Raw genomic sequence first — 19,814 nt, forward strand, 5'->3', positions numbered from 1 at the left:
TTTCAGTAATGATGCACAGGTTGAACACACAGAGCAGAATCATTCACCTCCATCTTCTCCCAGTTATTCACCAGAGTTCCGTAAGGATGCCAGCCAATGACCCCAGAACAACTATGATGACTGTTTGCATTTAACAATCTGAGGTAGAAGATGCAAGCAATACTGCAGCAGTGGTCACCAAATAATCACAGTATTTTGTATGGGTTCCCATTCTTTTTTCTTTCGATTTATTTATTATTCATTTGTTTTGAGTTCCATCTCACGTTGAAACTGAAGTACAAACAACATTTCCAAGCAAACTAATCAGGTCTGTGGCTCTCCAGCCAACACTGGATGCTTGTGCTGTGTATTTCTATGGCTTTCTGGTCCACAGCTACAAGGGCAAACTCATCAGACCACAAACACAAACAAGTGTGCTGAGCTCAGCCAAAGCAATCATAATGAACTATGCACTTGTGGATAACAATGAACTGACTAACTAAGATCTGATATGCTGTAGTGGAAAATTCTCTAATAAAGGTCTGTAATCAAATAGTAGCCAGAAATATAACAAGCAGTGAACCCCTCTAGGCCTACAGCACATGCTTATGTTTAAAATCATGATTCATTTCCAGCTTAATACAGCTTGTTCTGCTAGCTTCCTGGGTCATTACTGACCTCTGGTAGTGCATGATGCATACCACAATATATGACTGCAACAGAGCATATTTGTGTCAGTTAAACAGAAAAAAAGAACGCTAATGTTGTTGGCACTGAAAATCGTACCTTCAGGATTTATAAAATAGTACAGTGTACCTTTACACTGCAACACTCACAAAGCCTTATTCCAATAATGGAGTATCTGGACAAAGAACAAATGACCTAAAATGTATGTTTTTTGCCTTTTTTTAATTGAAAATTCTCACAACTACTTTAATTGCAAACCAAGTAACTAGATTGATGCAATTTGAGAAAATTAAATTGACTATTATGAACACTTGATCTTTATATTTGTTAAATAATCATGTACAGTTGCAATAAACAGAAGTAAAACCAGAAAACTGCAACATATCTAAAGGTTGTTTTAGTTGCATTTGCCAGTAAATACTGGTATGTCACAGCAGTTCTCAATGTCAGAAACAAATCTGGAAGACAAACTAAATGTCAACAGTAAAATTGCCTTTATAAGACTTCACAGGTAAACTCTGGCCTATCAGACTGGCAGTCGTAGTTCATCCATGCCATTTTTGGGGCTGTGAGAGACTATTATTTTATAAAATGGTTCAGACATTCTGGCTAAACAGTTGGTTTGTTTATACTGTGTCAGATCATGACAGCTTTGTTTTTGCACCGTCTGACTTTATTGCGTCTGTTTTCTAAGATCTCAGCAACTGACTCTGATGAGTATAAAGTCTCACAAACTGGTTTTATAGAAAGGGAAAATTAAGAAGGCCGCACAAGAGATATCCTTAAGCTAATTGAAATGTGTTTAAACTAAGCTAGCACAAGACAACAACCGAGTGCAGTAGTCAGCAAGATCTGTGGTGCGAGCAGGAAATGGATGCAGATCTCATGTGGACAGCAGGAGTGTTGAAGGTGCAAAAACAAAAGATGATTAATGCCAGGAGATGGAAGAGAGAAAGTGAAGCTATATGCCAGCTTTTATAGCTTGAAGGGTCCCAGGTGAGCTGCATTAGCAGACGACCCTCGCACATCAGTCAGTCTCCCTCTCAGGCAGGCTAAGACCACTTTCATGATAGTGGGAAAGGTGTCACAAAGCCAACCATAAATGACAGAAATGGGTAGAAACTAAGATCTAAGAACCACTAAACTAGAATTACAAGAAAATAGCCCATATTTGGATTAAATATTTGAGAACACCTAACATTCCTGCTCAATTTTTCCAACATGTGTCTTGTGCCTGGATTCCTAGCTGGAGCACCCAAAATTGGATGAGAAAATGTTCTGTACATGCTTTAATACACTGAATTACCATGGTCTTTCTTTGCCTCTCTCTTTCTACCACTCATACATAAATTTAAATTTGTCTCAGTCTATAGCTTGTGTTCTCCTGAGAGTCCATCTGTATACACAGGATGAAGATAGACTGCCACATTTTCTAATTGAGGGGACACAGAAGGTGACATTGGGTTTGGATAGGGACAACGTTTGTATATGACAGATAGAGAGCAGAAAGTGAGAAGTAGGGGATGCTCCAGAGACTTGGGTAATTCCACACCAGTGTGTTTGGTTTGCACAATATTCGACAGGTAGCCTGCTTAACTTGGAACACTGCTGAGCGAGCAGAATGAATGGGGGACTAATGACAGTGCAGCAGTTTTGCGGAAACAACTCAAGTGCCATACAAAGGGAATACTTTAGGAAAGACACAGATTTAGAAATAAATTGCTAACATTTGCAGCCTCTCTCTCTATCACAGAAAATATCTTCAACCCAGCACTATACCAGCCAGGAATCCTTAAGCTAACTACAGTTTGACTCCACAAATGAATAGAGGTGATAAAACATGTTTACTCTGCCTACAAGTTAAGGTAAACCACATACATGTTATCTCACACGTTACTTAATGAAATTAATACACTTTACAGACTAAATACAATAAGTGTAGCTTGTCTGTAGTGTAAAATATGTTCAGAATAGTGGTTGAAACAACACAGAAAAAAGTTGAAGATAAATTAAGATTTAACCCTCCCAGCCACCACTAGCTCCTGGAACCCAAACAGCAGCACCTAAGCCCTAGCTGAGCCTGGGTTACACTGAATTTATAAATACATTATCATTGTATAAGCATCACCATCATCCCTATAACAATATGAACCAACAGTACAGCTCATGTTAGTGTACACAGTATTAGTACTGCAAGGATAACTGCCAAAAAGACAACTTTTCATTAAACCATGTAACAAAGCATTTACTTAAGCCGTCTTTGTTTTTCTCTTACCAGGAGACACTGCCAGCTGAAAATGATGTAGCTTATCCTCATCTGGGAAACTGGCTTTGCATGTACCTGCACATGAACGAATGTGGGGGCAGAGAGAAAGACAATTATTAGTTTTTAGAGTCAGAGATTAAAGTCAGAGGCAGCAGTATGAAGGGCTGCCATTACATGTTATTACATGCCTTTGTGGCAAATAAAGGCATTACAATCAATAACATATTGTATTTTCATTAGGTCCTTCCATAACCACAATATGTTCATACTGTCTGGCCTGACTGCAGGGTTTATGCTTTGCCTTTAGGAGTCCTTGTGGCACCATATTCCCCCCTGGTGTTCAGAGACAGGTATTGCGCTCAAAACCAGCAGCGGCACTTGAGGGTTCTTACGCATGTTTATGTGTAATAAGTTTTTAATCTAACTAAACACTGCAGCAGCTCTTTTCCTGTTTTGTCCTTGGGCAGAATGAAAGCCTTGCATGTAAAACAACATTCAAATAATTGATGATTTCCAAACTTTCTCCATCTTACTCATACATCATTCATACCCAGTGGAGAGTGAGTCATTACAGGTGAAACTGCTGAGAGACACAATCTGTTGAGCATCACATGGCCAAGCAATCATCAGACATAATACATAACAATATGCAGTGTAATAGCACTAAAAAGTGAAACTGAAATCTGAGGTTGTTTTTATGTGCATGAACTGTTCGTGGTAATGTCTGGGGAACAAATTTCTATCTCTGCCCAGTAATGCATACTGAATGAGGGGCATTAAAGTTCTAAGATCGATTTTCCTCTGGTGTAGAGCTGCATTAATCATGAGGTTGTCTTCGAAAAATTGTCCTAACACTCTGGGAGACCCACTGAATTCTGGCTTTCATATGGACAACAAAGCCACACCTTGTGGGGTTGCCAGCACCCGAACACATCCTTGAGTTTATGTGTATAATTTGGCTTTGGTTTGCCTCAAATTTCTCTATCCACTGTCTGCTTAACTATGTTTTTACTTTTGACAGACAACGCTGCAGTACTGATCTCTGGTTTACCAAATATCTGATTATGTTGGATCTGTTAATAGAGCTTTAGTGTAAGTGATTCATGGTGGAAATATAACTTAAACAGGTAACCTTTTTTTAAACATAATCGAGTTATAATAGTGCAAAATATAACCAGCATGTTCTAGGGATTTTGGAGCTGTCAAACTCATTCCTCATTGTGGTTATAGTGGACTTGGCTTGACAACTGGAACTACATTTTCTTGTCCCATAATGTATAAATAAGGGATTGGCAAAGTTTTATTCAAATTATACCTCCCACTGTTGTCTAGTATTAATACCGGAAGTGTAAAGCACCACCGTTGAAGAAATATAGAGGCAGGACAGTATTAATTGCCTGCTTTGATGAGTTAACAATAGACAACAAAAATCTGAGGGAAGCTTAAATAGTCCCAGCACAAAGAAGAATAACTCAGTATCATTTTAATAAAGGCACAGATCTGAGATCTCCTTCTTGCTTTTTTCTGTGAGCTCTGTATTGGTGGTAATCCATAAGTGATTTATGGCAAGACACAAAAAGCCAGGTATCCATAAAGCATAGAACTGAAGCCTCATGAAAAAGACAGTCACACTTTACACAGGACCATGTTTTCAGTAATGATGCACAGGTTGAACACACAGAGCAGAATCATTCACCTCCATCTTCTCCCAGTTATTCACCAGAGTTCCGTAAGGATGCCAGCCAATGACCCCAGAACAACTATGATGACTGTTTGCATTTAACAATCTGAGGTAGAAGATGCAAGCAATACTGCAGCAGTGGTCACCAAATAATCACAGTATTTTGTATGGGTTCCCATTCTTTTTTCTTTCGATTTATTTATTATTCATTTGTTTTGAGTTCCATCTCACGTTGAAACTGAAGTACAAACAACATTTCCAAGCAAACTAATCAGGTCTGTGGCTCTCCAGCCAACACTGGATGCTTGTGCTGTGTATTTCTATGGCTTTCTGGTCCACAGCTACAAGGGCAAACTCATCAGACCACAAACACAAACAAGTGTGCTGAGCTCAGCCAAAGCAATCATAATGAACTATGCACTTGTGGATAACAATGAACTGACTAACTAAGATCTGATATGCTGTAGTGGAAAATTCTCTAATAAAGGTCTGTAATCAAATAGTAGCCAGAAATATAACAAGCAGTGAACCCCTCTAGGCCTACAGCACATGCTTATGTTTAAAATCATGATTCATTTCCAGCTTAATACAGCGACATTTATGTAGTACAGCTGGGTGGTATGGCAACAAATGTTAAAGCAAAGCCCTGCAGACATCACTACACAAGGTGTTATTACAGACATACTGAGGTGCTTCTGTGGGCTAGACATATAAAGCCAAGTTTTTATATAATTCTCAACCAAACCCAAAAGGGGTCTTTTGAAATGTTGCAACACGGTTGTAATAAACAGAATACAAGAAGTCAGAACAAAACCAACTGTTTTCCAACCACCCAAAAATCTGAAAGAAGAGAAAAAAACGAGACATGCTGACCAAGGGAGATACTTAAAAATGTACGTAAAATACGGTACGTAAACGTGATTTATGCCTGTGTATGGTGGTGGCGACACACACTAATCCTTTGGTGACAGTTAAGTTATGCTAAGGAAAATATAGCTTGTGTGGACAATTAATCTGTTAATTATTATCTCGATTAATTCATGAGTTTGTTCGACGAATGTCAGAAAATGGTGACGTCCTTGAGTGTATTGTTTTGTCCTCAATCCAAAGATATTAAATTTACTGTTATAGGGTAGTAAAAAAATCTGATAATATTCACATTACAAAAGGTGTTATCAGACCATTTAGTTTGTTTTTTGAAATATTCAAACCAATTAAACAATTATTAACATACTTGACTATTATTTTAGTTTATGACAACTAAATGATGAATTGTTGAAGTTCTAGTGAGGATGCTACCATACTACTAGAGCAATAGAAGAGCTTTGCCACTGCAGAAAACAGCCCCATTGCCACAATGCTGGTGAGAAATGTAGCTATGGCCCTGCTACCGACGCTGTGGTCTAGCACCTTCTCTATAAAACCAATTATTCAGCTGTCACACTTACAGATGTCTTGACTAGAGGGTGTGGAGCTGAGAAAAAATGCTGTGCGTCAAAGTGTGAGATATACTTACTAGGGAGATTGGCTTCAAGTTCTGCAACTTCTGTTGAGAGGAAATAAGAACAATGAGTTAGAGAGGAGCAGAAACGACTGAGGCACACAGACACGAGCACAAAAATATGAGATCCTCACACAGATAGAGCTGACACTCCCACACTTCTGTTTTTTTTTAAATGAAGCAGAGGAACAGCACCTGCTCCACAGGAAAGTTCCTCTGCATTAAAGAATAATGTCTCATGTGCAACTTGCAAAAAATGAATCGTCTCCCTCAAACGGCACAGTGCAGCTGAGAATAACAGAATGACTGGCAGAGTGGGACAAAAGTAAAAAAGATGTGAAAGGAGGTGGAGAAAACAAAGAGAGAGGACAGAAAGAACAAAAGCAACAGGAAGACATGGAAAGAGCACTGGGGTGTTTTGCTGAATCTGGGAGACGTCTGGCTGAATTTTTTGAAAGGTTCCTTGCTCTGTTTTGTTTTCTCATCACTGATACTTTGCACAGCTAATTTGTGTCTGCTGGTTTAACACATTTTCCACCCAGACCAATGTATAAAAAATACTCAGTTTCTCTGGCTATTCCACGTTGTATTTTCTATTAATTTACAAAAACATATTCTTTGAGGTGATCTGGGTCTGATAATTTGGTACTTCAAGGGCACTCTTAAGAGCTTAATTTTGTTTCATTATCCCCCTCCACACAGAGGTCTGTGCATGCAGTTATTAACAGCTCTGTTTTGACAAATGAGATTAACAAAGGGCTTTTATCAGAATTAATTCTCATCTCCATTACACATTTTGGCCAAATGTCAGCTCACTAATCATATATTGAAAAAAAAAACAATCTCAAGATCATCTACAAATTATTCAAGTGATTCTCAGTCATGTACAACTAAATTAAATTTCTCTCTTCTGGCTGCAGGTGTTCCTCTTTCTCCCAGTCATGCATGTTTATTCAACAAGCACTCTGGTACATTTTTACATTTTGCTATTTAACATGGTGCTTTGTGAACTGATGACTGTGGACCAGCTGTAGACAAACAATGGATGAATCTATTCAGATTTTATATGATCCGTCCTCTGATATCTTTCTGCATTTCTTAATTAAATGAAGCCATGTACAAGCTGCATGCAATATCATATTTTGAATCCATAATTAGGAGAATAGAATGAGGAAAAGAGGGTCGTAAACAGTAAAACAACCTAAATTGTGTTGGTCAAATTAAATGACTGATGTATAAGTATATGTATAGACTAAAGCAAACAAAGGTGAGGAAATTTCCAAGAGAGAACAACATGGAAACAGGTGGCAGGTACACAGGGTAAGAATGAGACCAATGTAAACGGAATGACAACAAGTGAGAAGAACAAGGACAAGCCTTTGAAACTGAAATGGAGGAGAGAGGAGGCAGATATCTGGATGCTGCTTCTAAAGGCAAAGAGAGGAACCTATAAATAAAAACCCTAGGAGCAAGAGGAAAAACAGAGAAAAACAGATGGATAAAGAAACGAAGGCAGCAACCGAGAGATTGAAATAGGAAGAACAGGAGCATAAACAATTCATACAGATCTCCCTGAATTTGTGCGTGTCGATGTTAACATAAACAGGATTTAAAAGAGCAACAGTCAAGAAACAACTATATTGGCCTACACTGTAAACCCTCAAATATTTAGCCTCAAACATTTGCAAACCTTAACTGTCAATTCTAATACATTTTCACTTGCACCATGCTAACAGTGGTGACTACAAGAAAGTTGGTTGATAATGTTTGATGTATACAAACAGAGTGAATAGTTCAGCTGATATGGGCACAAAATTACATGTAAAGTCCTTTTTTGCACTACATTAACAAACATACCAACAGGTCTTTTTAGTCTGAATTGCTGTCAGTATGCTATCTTACACAACAGCATATAACTACACTGGCCTACAAACAATATTTTTTTTCCAAAAATTAAGTTAGTAAGAGTCTCTACAAGCTTTAGATTTGAAGATTATTCATGTTCAGGACATTAAATGCTGTTTTTCAATGTAGAGAGCTCAAAAGTAACACAATGTTTTACAGCGTTTGTTACATTATGGGTTGTGTATTGTCTTAATAGTGCTACGGGAACAAGTGATTTTTATGTGCTTATCCATTTGCTGTTGGATTTTGTGAAATTAATCCATTTCTATAACATGGAAGTAATATGACTGTCTGTATTCTGTCTCAGTTCATTATGATCAGCTGCTGCCGCCGCTATCCGACTGTGTTTGACTAGCAAAGCTCTCACATGCGGGATATCTCCAAGGAAACAGTGATAGTTTACATTACTAAACTATATCTCACTGGTAGTGCTGGCATTGTTGAAGAGACAGCGGATTAGAACATATCTCGATTTCACAGTTTTTCACATTTTTACACCAAGCTAAAAGTAAAAATTCTAATTAATCAAATTCATTTGATATATCACCCATCCCTAATTGTTAGTCATGATGTACTCTTTTGTTTCTAACCATCGTTTCTACTGCGTATCAGTATGCAACGAGGTCATTCAAAAAGATTTAAGACAGACATAGTGATGCAGAATGGATGAAGCAAAGAGACCCATGTACCTTTGGTTAGGAGGCGGTCCCTGATGGAGACCCTATGGGTGGAGTCTGAGGCTCCAGAGGCACGGCCTGTCTTTCCTCCATCATCCTTCTTCAACTTGCTGGCCAATGTGAGCATGGCTACGTTGTGATATGCCTCTGTCTGCCCCACGCCGCACTGTGCTGCACTGCACTGCTGCTCAAATGCCTGCCAATCACACAGACCATAAAGGATACATGAGGTAATTTCATCATACGGCACAATAGAAAAAATGCACATGAAAGCAGGATATCTGTCAACACATATCCTACAGACAAAATATAAACTAATAGGTATAGTTTTCCTGCACACAAAACAGTGCAGCGTCTAGGTTTGTTTTTTTACATTGTAATTAAACATTTACACTGGCAAATCCAAATTTCCAGTTCAACTGGCAATTCAGGTGTCTGTGTGAAATGCTGTTTGTCCATATATCTCAGCTGTATGACTGGTAATATGTTGAGGCTGTACCCTGCCCCTTGCCCACTGTATACAGAGATAAGCTCCTGGAATGCTACACAAATTAAGCAAATAAAGATAATATAGACAGGAAAAAATGGCACACAGGGGTTTTTAAGAGAGTTATGTCCAAAGGCATTATGTTTCACAAAAACCTGGTCTTCAAACTATTTACCTTTCGCCTGTCAGAGAAGTAGGAATGGAAAGTATTTAATAGGTGAGACAGTGACAGTTATAAATTATCAGGCTCAAGCGTACTCCTTATTAATCTTGTATAGCAATAAACTGGTCAGTATGACACATTTTAATAAGGGGGAAATAATAAAAAAAATAAACTGAAGATGACCTGAGGAACTAATTGCAATTGCAAATGGGGTTACAGGGTGATAACAGTGCAAGTGTTATTCTACATACGATTGTTGCAGTAAATTGAACTAATTAATAACACAGTCACTGGAAGCTTCCTTTAGACAATATTTTTATCCTACAGCTGCAGCCTATTTGCCGAAGAGGGGTTAATTCAGGGAGAATATTTTATGTCATTTGGGATTTCTCTTGAGAGACACATACAGACAGCTGTCAAATTACCATTTCGCCACTGTTAAAGATGCCAGAACTTGGCGTTAGCAGTTGTGATTTTTGGTAGCAAACATGGAGCTATGGCATAAAATATCTATAAAGATTAAAAATATACTTTTGCCTGCAGAGTCAAGCATCCAAAGTGCTGTAACAGTATAAACATTATTTTTATTACTAAAAAAAGTTTTCAGCAAACTAACTGTAACTGCAAAACAGCACGAAGACACTAAAGTCCTTTGACATTCATGCTCCTGTTACCTTAAAGATTAAAGTTGCTGCACTGACATTGTCAACCTCAGAGATGAAAGCCTTCACTCTGTAAACATATTCTGTTGTAAATATCAGTGCTATGAAAAAGCAAACTGCCCGTGAGGATTTGTGTCTTTACTGCACTTCACATAATTCCCTGGAGTGGTTCTTGTGCATTGTGCCATTGTACATGTTGACATAAAAGCAGTTTTAAAATTAGAAGCAAAAATATTTGCTTGTTAATAGTATTTCACATAAGAAAAGCATGCAACTCCTTGTCAAGAGGCATCAATATAATTCATCTTAGTGACTTCACTCTACCTGAAAATTGCATCTATAGCCATTCTAGAATTTGAAAGGTGTTGATATTTCTGAATTCAGTGCAGTAAAAGACCACAACAAGTTACCATTGATTAAATTCAAAAGCAAACCTAATTTGTTAATATTTCAAATCAGCAATAAACAGCTATTCATCAACTTGCGAGAGGTGTCAAATACATTCTACTATCATGTTGCCTGTTGCAGCAGAATCTCCACAACGTAATGCCAGGTTGGGGCAATATTTTAGACCCTGTTCACGGCTAACATTAATGTGTACTTTGGATGATCCGATCATAAGTGGAAAGTAGTCTGCTGCTTGTATCCCCACCAAACACGGTCTGAGTGTTCAGATCTCTGTGCGTCCACAATGCATCCTGGGCATTCACACCTGTACTTGAAGCTGTGACTGGATCACCCAAGATGCATATTAATGCAAGCTGTAAAAAGGGCCTTTGTCTGATAAGCTGGTCACTGTGTCAGATTAGGGCATCTAGGAGTCATAAATTCTTTGTGTGACCTGGCTGAAACACATGACAGACTGCATGTCTGCCCCTGACACTCAGAGCTTGCTGATTTAAATGACGAGCATGATCACTGTAGACAGTCACCATGGACCAACTTCTAGAAACAAGAATGCAAACAAACAGTACCATCTGAGAAAACATATATGATACTGGGTGCTGTTCAGAAGATTCTAACAAAAGAAAAGAGAACAAAAACAGCTGAGGATCTGTCAGTGAGTCACAAAGAAGCACGATATGGGTTGGCTGCCTTTACAGCAAGCTTATCTTATCTGTTATTGTTCTTTGTGGATAGGTATGCATAAACACTCTGTGCTCTGTTTGGTTAATGTCATTAAGCATGTTGTTAGGAAAAAGTCATGAGGCATTCAAGATGAAACAGCAGGTTTCACCCACTATGGGGAAAAAACAATCTAAAGTCATGTCCAGATCTCAAAGAACATCCACCTTGACAGATAAACTGTGAATGTAATACAGTTCAGTTTTGCAGAGCCCATTGATCCCCTTTGCTCTTCTGAGAATGTCACGTGCCATGTAACTACTACTATATTAGCGTGGTGCAGTTTCAGACAGCGCAGCCGTGCTTCAACTGTTGACTGATGTCACTGAACCCACTGTATCTACTCTGAGCACTGGGCGAGCTCATTTAGGAAGAAGCAGGAAGCCGAGAGTGAAAGTATCAGTTACCAGCGAGGCCCATAAAATGTGTGTCAGTGAGCCTCACTCAACGCCCACCTGCCTCAGCTGTCAGTCACCGCGCCCTGGTGGAGTGGCTGGATGTTAGTCAGATAGCAGTAGGGGAAGCAGCAGGTCTATGCAGCATAAGCTGATGCAAGATGCAAGAGTTACCAAGCAAACACTCCCAAACAAAAACATGCACTGTTTTTCTTCTTGCTTTGGAGACACATCAAATTCATTTGGGTCTACCACATACCTTAGTGTATCAAGATTATTTTCTATGGACAAATAATCAAATATTCACTAACTGATCAGATTATTCTGTGTATCCTGCCTGTAGTTTGTAAAGTGCTGCATGTACTTTACAGTTGACATAAACTGAATCAAACCACATAACCCTTAACAGTACTCAAACAAAAACAAGAGCTTTACCCTGAAGACAAAACCGTTTTAGGCGTTGAAAGCGACAGAACCAGCTTTAGGATTAACGCTAAAACTTTTAGAAGTTAAGTCACCTCCTCCTTGCTGCTCTATTAGCTCGTTAAGTTGCCGTCATAACAAACCGCCACCAGTGCTAATCATAGCTAGCTAAGTACAATGTCCAAGCTCAAAACTAGTCTCAGCTCGGGACTATTCCTCGCACACATGGGCAAGGGCACGAAGAAATGTCACTTGTTTTAGTCAGTTGAAAAAGCAAGTAGAAGTTGCTGACAAAGTGTCCCTGCTAGCTGCTGTTAGCTTGTGTGTTATCGGAGTGCCGCTGGTTACCTGCTGTCTCAGAGCTAGCGCTCTGTGCTACACCATAATCAGCTGCCCTCCTCTGGTCAAGGCGACGTCTGCAACTCCAGGTGGACACTCCAGCAGCCACGTCCGACTCTAAATAAGCTCAAAAATGATGATTTGGAGGCTCGGAGAGGATAGAAACTGATTTGAGAATCAGCTGTCAGAACTTCGCTCCGGTGTCATGGGCAACGGAAGTGCGGTGAATGCCTTTCGCTATTGTTGTCCGTGTAGACATGGCAGCGGGAAAATAGTTCCGCTAAGGAGTGGACGAGTTCTGGTCGGTTGTGGTAGGTTTGAGTTTGAAAATTAACTTCATATTCCAGCTGCTGTCACTGAATGGAAATATTTTACTGTTGTTTGTAGCATGCATTAGTATTCATGTCCAGTCATTCAATTGCCTAGCTTGTATTTACAAAAAACACTCACTGTTAATATTTCCTATTAGTACACAGTTCATTAGCATTATTTAGAATGTAGCTATTAAATTCCTTTTCACAGTGGCCTCTTTCTGCACTGTAGAACAATGGTCAGGATCATCCTTTATTTTTGTATTTTTTTGTCATTCATTCATTGAGCATGCAGTGAACATAGTAAGTAAACCTCTGACAGTCACTGTCAATTCTATTTAACAACACTAGTAAAAATCGATTTAGAAAACAACAACAAAAAAACAATACCCTTTTTAAAAAACCCTTTTACCATATCCATATGAGGTTTTTGTTATGCTTGTAGACTTATCATGAACAAAATAAACAGTCAGCTCCATGGCTGAGGATTTATACTTTGAAACTGCAGTGTACCAATGACTGTCTCAAAAACACAGATTCAGACTTACGAGATTTCAATACTTAGTAAACCTAAGGAATCAATCCTGCTTACATGCAGGTTGTTTTTTACTGCTTCTGTATCATAATTATTCATCAGAATCAGATCGAACACGTATAGCTGAATTACTGGATTACTACAGCGGACCCAGAAATGCTGCAAAGTCCTAAATTTGACTTTAACTGATTATCAAGTCCTTTTATCAAAATAGAACTAGGTGGGTCCACAAAGAAAAATCTTGAATTTTTGCGGAAATTCTTTGGAACACTACTTATGGTGCCAAAAGGAACCATTGTTTGATGTTTTTTTGTGGTTAGTTTGGTTGGTACCTTTATTTTTAAGTGTAGAGTAATTGTACATGTTTGAGTAGAGCTGGTGTACCCCAGCTGCACCCAGTGAAGAGGGATGAGTGGAGAATGGTAGAGACTTAATAGAGGAAGTAATGGTGTTCTTACATGTTACATACAAGTCAGGAAGGAATGATTTTTTGGAAAAATCTAAATAGGTAACTTTGGTGCACCGAGATGAATTTTTAGGGTGTAAATCAAAAACTGGATAAACAAGAACAAAATAAATTAAAATAGACAAGGACTAAAGCACTTAGTGTGTTACTTAGTAAGAAGTATTCACATGGTTAAAGCTTCTATTTGTTGTCTCACTCGCACTCAAAAAGAAGATAATCTGCAAAATGGGAAACGGAACCTCGCTGTTTCACAGAACAGCTCATTCACTTCTTGGAGCAAACCCAATTCACCCTCAAGTATTTGGACTAAACTGTGATTCACTCAGCCTGTTGTTATGGACTTAGGAGTATGGGGGGGGCTTTCACAGTAAACAAAAACATGCACTTGACTGACCTGTCTGGTTATATGAAGGTTTAAAAAAAGAGGGGCCTATTAATCTTGGAGCGGCTGATCATATTGTGTTTCATCTACATCTGTTTAGACAGGTGTTGGCCATCAGGCTTTCTGTGATGCTCACACAGCAAAGGATTTGCCCCGACAACATGTTATGTTCACTCATCTGCTTCACATTGTGCACTTCACACGTTGCTTTTGTTACTCAACAGAGGTGGACTGAGGACAAAGCAAAAAGTACATCTGTATTCATTCGAGGGAGAGCTACAGTGGTGGAGGAAGTAGTTAGATCCTTAAGGTAACAGTACTAATACCACACTATGAAAATGCCGAAACTCATACTGATGAAAATGTTGCTTCAAGTAAAAGTGTATTGTGAGATATTCACAGGAGATATCCCTGTGATAGTTATACTATTATATATCTATCATTCACATCACCGGATTATTATTGCTTATGGACTGATGTAAAAGTAAGATTTCATGGCTGTAGTTGGTACAGGTGGTGCTTAGTTGGAACTCTTTATAAGGGACAGTTAGGGATAACCCCTAGGGATAACCCTAAACCTAACGTCTCTACAATTCTTGTTTTGTTCAATCAGTGGTTAAAACTTTTGTTTATCTTTTAAAATAAAAAAGCGAAATTATTAAAATATCAGTAAAGAAAACCAACAAATCTTCACAATTGAAACATGAAAGATGACTTTAATAACTGATTTTCTGCGGTTGTTTAATTAATAGCAAACATTATGCGTTATACACCCATCAGCTAGAACATTAAAACCACCTGCCTAATACCATTGTAATACGTTGTGCTGTCAAAACAGCTCTGACCTGTTGGATCATGGATACAGGACTTCTTCGGGTGTCCTGTGTGTTTGACCCCCGTGGGTTACAGGTTAGAGACTTTGTAGATCCAGTTTGTGCTTCTGCATCCCAGTGATGCTTGATTGGAAGCTAGGGAATGGAAGTCAGGTCAATGCCTCGGGCTCTTTACTGTAATATTCAAGCCACGCATGAGCAGTTTTTGTGTTGTGGTTGGGCGTACCATCCTACTGGGGTTGGCTGTTGCCTGAGGGATATGCTCAGTCTGCAACTATGTTTAGGTAGGTGGTATTTGTCGAGGTAACAGCCACATGAATGTCAGTTCAATAAAGAGAGATTGTATGGAAGTAGAGAGCAACAGTGTGTTGCAGAAACTTGAGGATGGTAAGTACTTTAGCAGGTTGACTCCAGTGAGAAGCAAGAGTTCCAGATAAAAGTAGAAGACAGGACTTAACAGCGTTAGATGCTGGTGGTGGTGACCAGTCTTCCTCAGCCTATGGCTGATGCCCTGGACAACCCAAGAGGAGGTGGAGATGGGGAGGAGGTCATTGCACGAGAGTATTAATGTTGATACTGAGAGTGAAGTACATCATGGGAAAACAGATGTGACAAAGAGAATAGAGCAGAAGGAATAGTCTATAATGGAGGCAGAATATGAGTGGACAGATCTTCCCTATTGAATTTATGCTTAGGCTTCATGACCCAAGATCTCAAAGCAGAACATTGCATTGTAACAAGACGATCAGCGTTACACACTTTACCTGTCAGTGGTTTTGATGTTGTAGCTGATCGATGTTGGTTCTTCATGTGTTGCAAGTGCAAACATCCTAGTTTGCAAGAAAACTAGTAACTAAAGCTGCCAGATAAATGTGGTGAAGTAAACAGTACGATCATTAATGTCTGTAATCTAATGGAGTAACAGTGGAAGTGTTGTGAAAAGAAAAGAGAGAAGGTAGAAATACCTCAAAAATGTACTTAAGTCCAGTACTTGAGTAAATGTACTTGATTATATTCTACCACTGGAGCGCTACTGCAATGTCGTAAAGTTGTAAGAAAATGGAACAGAACAGCCAAAAAAAGATTTAAATAGCTGGGCATTTAAAAACATCATGCAAATTAACATCCAAAATATATATACATAAATTTATCAAATCTGCATGAGGCCAAGGCGAGGGGAAACCCTGCCAAGAGGAAGAGGAAGGAAGACCACAAGGTCAGAAATCCAGATGGAGTAAATCATTCAAGACAGAGGGGACAATTTTCTGAACATGCTGAGGAAACCAACAAATAAAACTTTCCACAGTCTCCTTAAATGACCCACTGAAAAGAAAATCCAGTACTGAAACAAAGTCATGCACTTTGAAATAAACTATTACTGTCACTTTCGGGTCTTGGGGCTCAACAAAAATTAAAAAAAAGTGTGTGTGTGTGTGTGTGTGTGTGTGTGTGTGTGTGTGTGGGGGGGGGGGGGGGGGGGGGGGTTAAAATCAGAGTTTGTCATGCTTTTTCACCCAAAGGGGGCAATTAACTAGACAGAATATGGCCCTTAAGGAATTTCAGATTTCTGTTTATCTTGTCACAGACCTCTTGAAAAATGAAATGTTTAATCAGCTTCTGTCAGCTTTGATGTCTGGAGCCTGAAAGTGACTTGGAAAACATTCACGTAAAGTCGAAAAACAGCTGCCGTCTGCATGCCGGATAGAAAAATATTAAGATTTTTCTCTTGCTGCTGTGTTGTGTACAAACTGTGGTTTCAGTTGTCTTGAAGGCATTAAACACATCTATGCACTTTCATCACCATCTCTCTTCCGTGACTGCAATTCAGTCATGCAGCTTATTTAATTAATGGAAAAGATCACACACATTTTTTCAGTGTTTCTTAACATTTGAGGCCATGTTGTGTACACTCTTCACAGTGCATGTACTATTCTAAGTTGGCAATTTAAGCCCAGTTAAGGCCATTGCTTTTGCCTTTTTTGTAAATAAGCTACTTCAACATAGGAGTACTAATCACTTTTTAGTCCCACTGTAGCTGAAATTAATCTCTTCTGAGGCATATTCAATGTTGACATGAAATTAAACAAAAACAAGATGCTTTGTGCGTGCTTTATTCCTTTTCCCTACACATTGTAAAATAATGAGGTACACAAGGAGATCCTGAAAAAGCCATTTTCAGGAGGTGTTTGAAAGCGATTCATTTATTTCATTAGTCACCACCTGATGATGATTCTCCAGACAATAAGGCACATTGTTTAAAAAAGACAAATAGGCTACAGCAGCTGTGAGAGGCTGAATCTAGCCACTGTGCTGCCTTGAGCTTGCTTTGAGAAAGAATGTAAAGATTCACCTGAGCTAACTTCCATCCATCCATCCATTATCTATACATTGCTTAATCCTCATTAGGGGGCGCTGGAGTCTATACCAGCTGACTTACGGCAAAAGCAGTGGACACCCAGGACAGGTCACCATTCTATCGCAGGACTACAGATACACACTCGCATTCACACTTACGGACAATTTTGAATCACCAGTTAACCTCAGCATGTTTTTGGACTGTGGGAGGAAGCCAGAGTACCCAGAGAAAGTCCACACATGCACAGGGAGAACATGCAAACTCCATGCAGAAAGATCCCAGGCCCAGGCAGGGACATGAACTAGGATCTTCTAGCTGCAAGGCAACAGTGCTAACCACTGACCACCGTGCAGCCCTGAGCTAACTTAGATCACTGATATCTGGCAGACAGTTGCCATAAAAAATGAAATACATAGTCAACTGCAAAGCAATTTGTACCAATATACAATCTCAATTAGACAGATATATGCTGACAGAATATTTTAAAAAGTGCCAACAAAATTTTAAAAAGCAAGGAATTGGCATGAAGGAGGGGAAAATATCCATTCATGTTGTAAGTGACAGTGGGGGATGCTAAAGTCCTTTGAGTTGATTATAATGTCTCTGAAGATGCTGCTTCTAGAAACATAAGCAGTGAAATTGTTAAAACTGCTTAGATACTTTGATCAGTGACAAAAAAGACAGCATCTTTAACTGATAAATATATTCTCCCAAATGAATCTAATTATTATATATCTGCAGAGGCCAGCGATGTCTGCAGAGAGAAATCCTAAATGGATTTCAGTACACCAGCAAAAAATAACTGTCTTAACTGAGCTCTTAAATTATCTGCTGGTCTTGTGCAGCTAGACCTATCTCCACAGTATCTTTTTTATTAGTGCAACTTCCAAGAGTTAGCAGATGGACCAAGGTGTTCAACAGACTCCTAGAACTGAACTCATGGCTCAGCAAACCTTTGTAGCCAGAAAAGAATCCACTGCTTTAACAAACTCATCCTGTCCTGAGGGCTCAGGCACATTTTCAGGGAAGATGGCTTCCAATTATCAGATTGGGAGTCAAAGTACTGATGGGACTTTTTTTTTTTTTTTTTGTTCAGTCTGAGGCAGCTAACAATCAATCTTAGATAATGCACCCAGGAACCTCTGGGTCTTGAAGATAAAACGGTCATCTGCCTCCATCCTAACCTGTACATTCTGTCACACCAGCATTACTGATAATAAAGAGAACAAAGAGAGAGCAGCTCTCTGCTGGTCATTAGACTAATAAGATCAGCAAGTTCACCAAAAATCTCCCCCAATCTCTCTTCTCTGGAAAATTGCAAACAATTGTAGATCAGAACTTAAGGAACTAGATGCCATGTTAATGGATGACTGCAATACCACGGTTTAAACCACTCAAAACCAAGCATAACTGTGTGTTGCTGTTTTGTCTTTATGCAAATTCTACTCTGATAATTTGCTATTTATCACTGCCACAAGGACAGATACAAGAAATCTTTCCTGCCACAAGTAATAAACTGTGTTAAATGCATCACCCTTGCTGGCATGGAGCTCTCAGTCCGCTCTGCCTTGTAGCATCTTTTTCCACTTCTGTAATTTGAAATTGCACAATTTTTTAATAGTCTTGGACTCTTGGACACTATTTACACTATAAAACTCTTTAACATCTGTACATCTTTTACATGGGACATTTTTAAAAATGTTTTTCTTATTGTTTATTTTTTATTTATTGCACATTTTCACTTATTTATCTATATTTATGGTGGTGGGAACTGTACTCTTTCTACTGTAGCAAGCAAATTTCCCCCCTGAGATTATTGAAGTATTTCTATTCTATATTCTATTCTATTTTGTTGAGATCATGTAAACCTCTTCTTCTCTCTTGTGAATTCATGTCTAATAATATTTGGAATAATTATTTATAGATTTATTGTTAACAATCAGATAATGTTGTCTGTGATGTAAGGAAGCAGTGGGTCCCAGTGTCTTCAGTAAACATGAAGGTAAATGTGTAGAATGAAGCATCAATACAGTCTTTGATTTCATTTTTGACCTGTTAGAAATGTTTTTATATCCAGTTTAAAATCAGCCAAATGAAGGCAATAGAATCAATGGTGTTGCGATTTGGAGCTCTGGTAAAGTGGCACAGTGTGAAAGAAGTTAAAAGAATAAGCAATGACAAGTGCAAGCAGTTAAGCGGAGGGGTCCAGGACAGACCACTTCTTCTACACCCAGCTGGCCTCTTCTTTCTCCTTTGGGTGTTGGACCTACTTCGTACAATGACCGCTACCAGTCTGTTGCAGAAGGCTTTTTCTCTAGGCTTCACAAAGAACCTTTAACTTGGCAGAGAAGATTTAGCTCACTAACTCTAGCCTTATTAAACGTCAGGTCTGAGGTTAACCCTTGTGGTGTCAGAGCATGACAATGTTAAGCTGTAGTCTTGAACATCTACAGCTTATATCAGGACTTTGTTGAAGCGTTGTTTATCATTTGTATTGCCGTTTTGTTGTCATTCATTTTGACAGTGGAACCTACAGGACAGCAGCGCTAAAGATGTTTGCTATGTTCACGCTCTTAATTCAGAGTATGAACATCCTTAGAAAGTGCTAATTGGCACTGAGCACAGGGCAACAGGAATATCA

At 38.9% G+C, this 19,814-nt stretch overlaps 1 protein-coding gene across 1 annotated transcript in view; it reads right to left on the bottom strand.

Moving 5' to 3' along the window:
• The window catches only part of ube2f (ubiquitin-conjugating enzyme E2F (putative)), a 55,316-nt gene extending 42,798 nt beyond the window's left edge, over positions 1–12,518 (bottom strand). The window contains exons 1-4 of the mRNA XM_023276942.3: positions 12,300–12,518; positions 8,709–8,892; positions 6,130–6,159; positions 2,942–3,007 (exon numbers count right to left, since the gene is read on the bottom strand). Coding sequence (XP_023132710.1) covers positions 2,942–3,007; positions 6,130–6,159; positions 8,709–8,823 — 211 coding nt within the window. The 5' untranslated portion in view covers positions 8,824–8,892; positions 12,300–12,518. The remainder of the gene's footprint in view (positions 1–2,941; positions 3,008–6,129; positions 6,160–8,708; positions 8,893–12,299) is intronic.
• Between the last annotated feature and the right edge of the window lie 7,296 nt (positions 12,519–19,814).

The sequence above is a fragment of the Amphiprion ocellaris genome, chromosome 11, assembly GCF_022539595.1.
Source record: "Amphiprion ocellaris isolate individual 3 ecotype Okinawa chromosome 11, ASM2253959v1, whole genome shotgun sequence".
In the NCBI taxonomy this organism is placed as follows: domain Eukaryota; kingdom Metazoa; phylum Chordata; class Actinopteri; family Pomacentridae; genus Amphiprion; species Amphiprion ocellaris.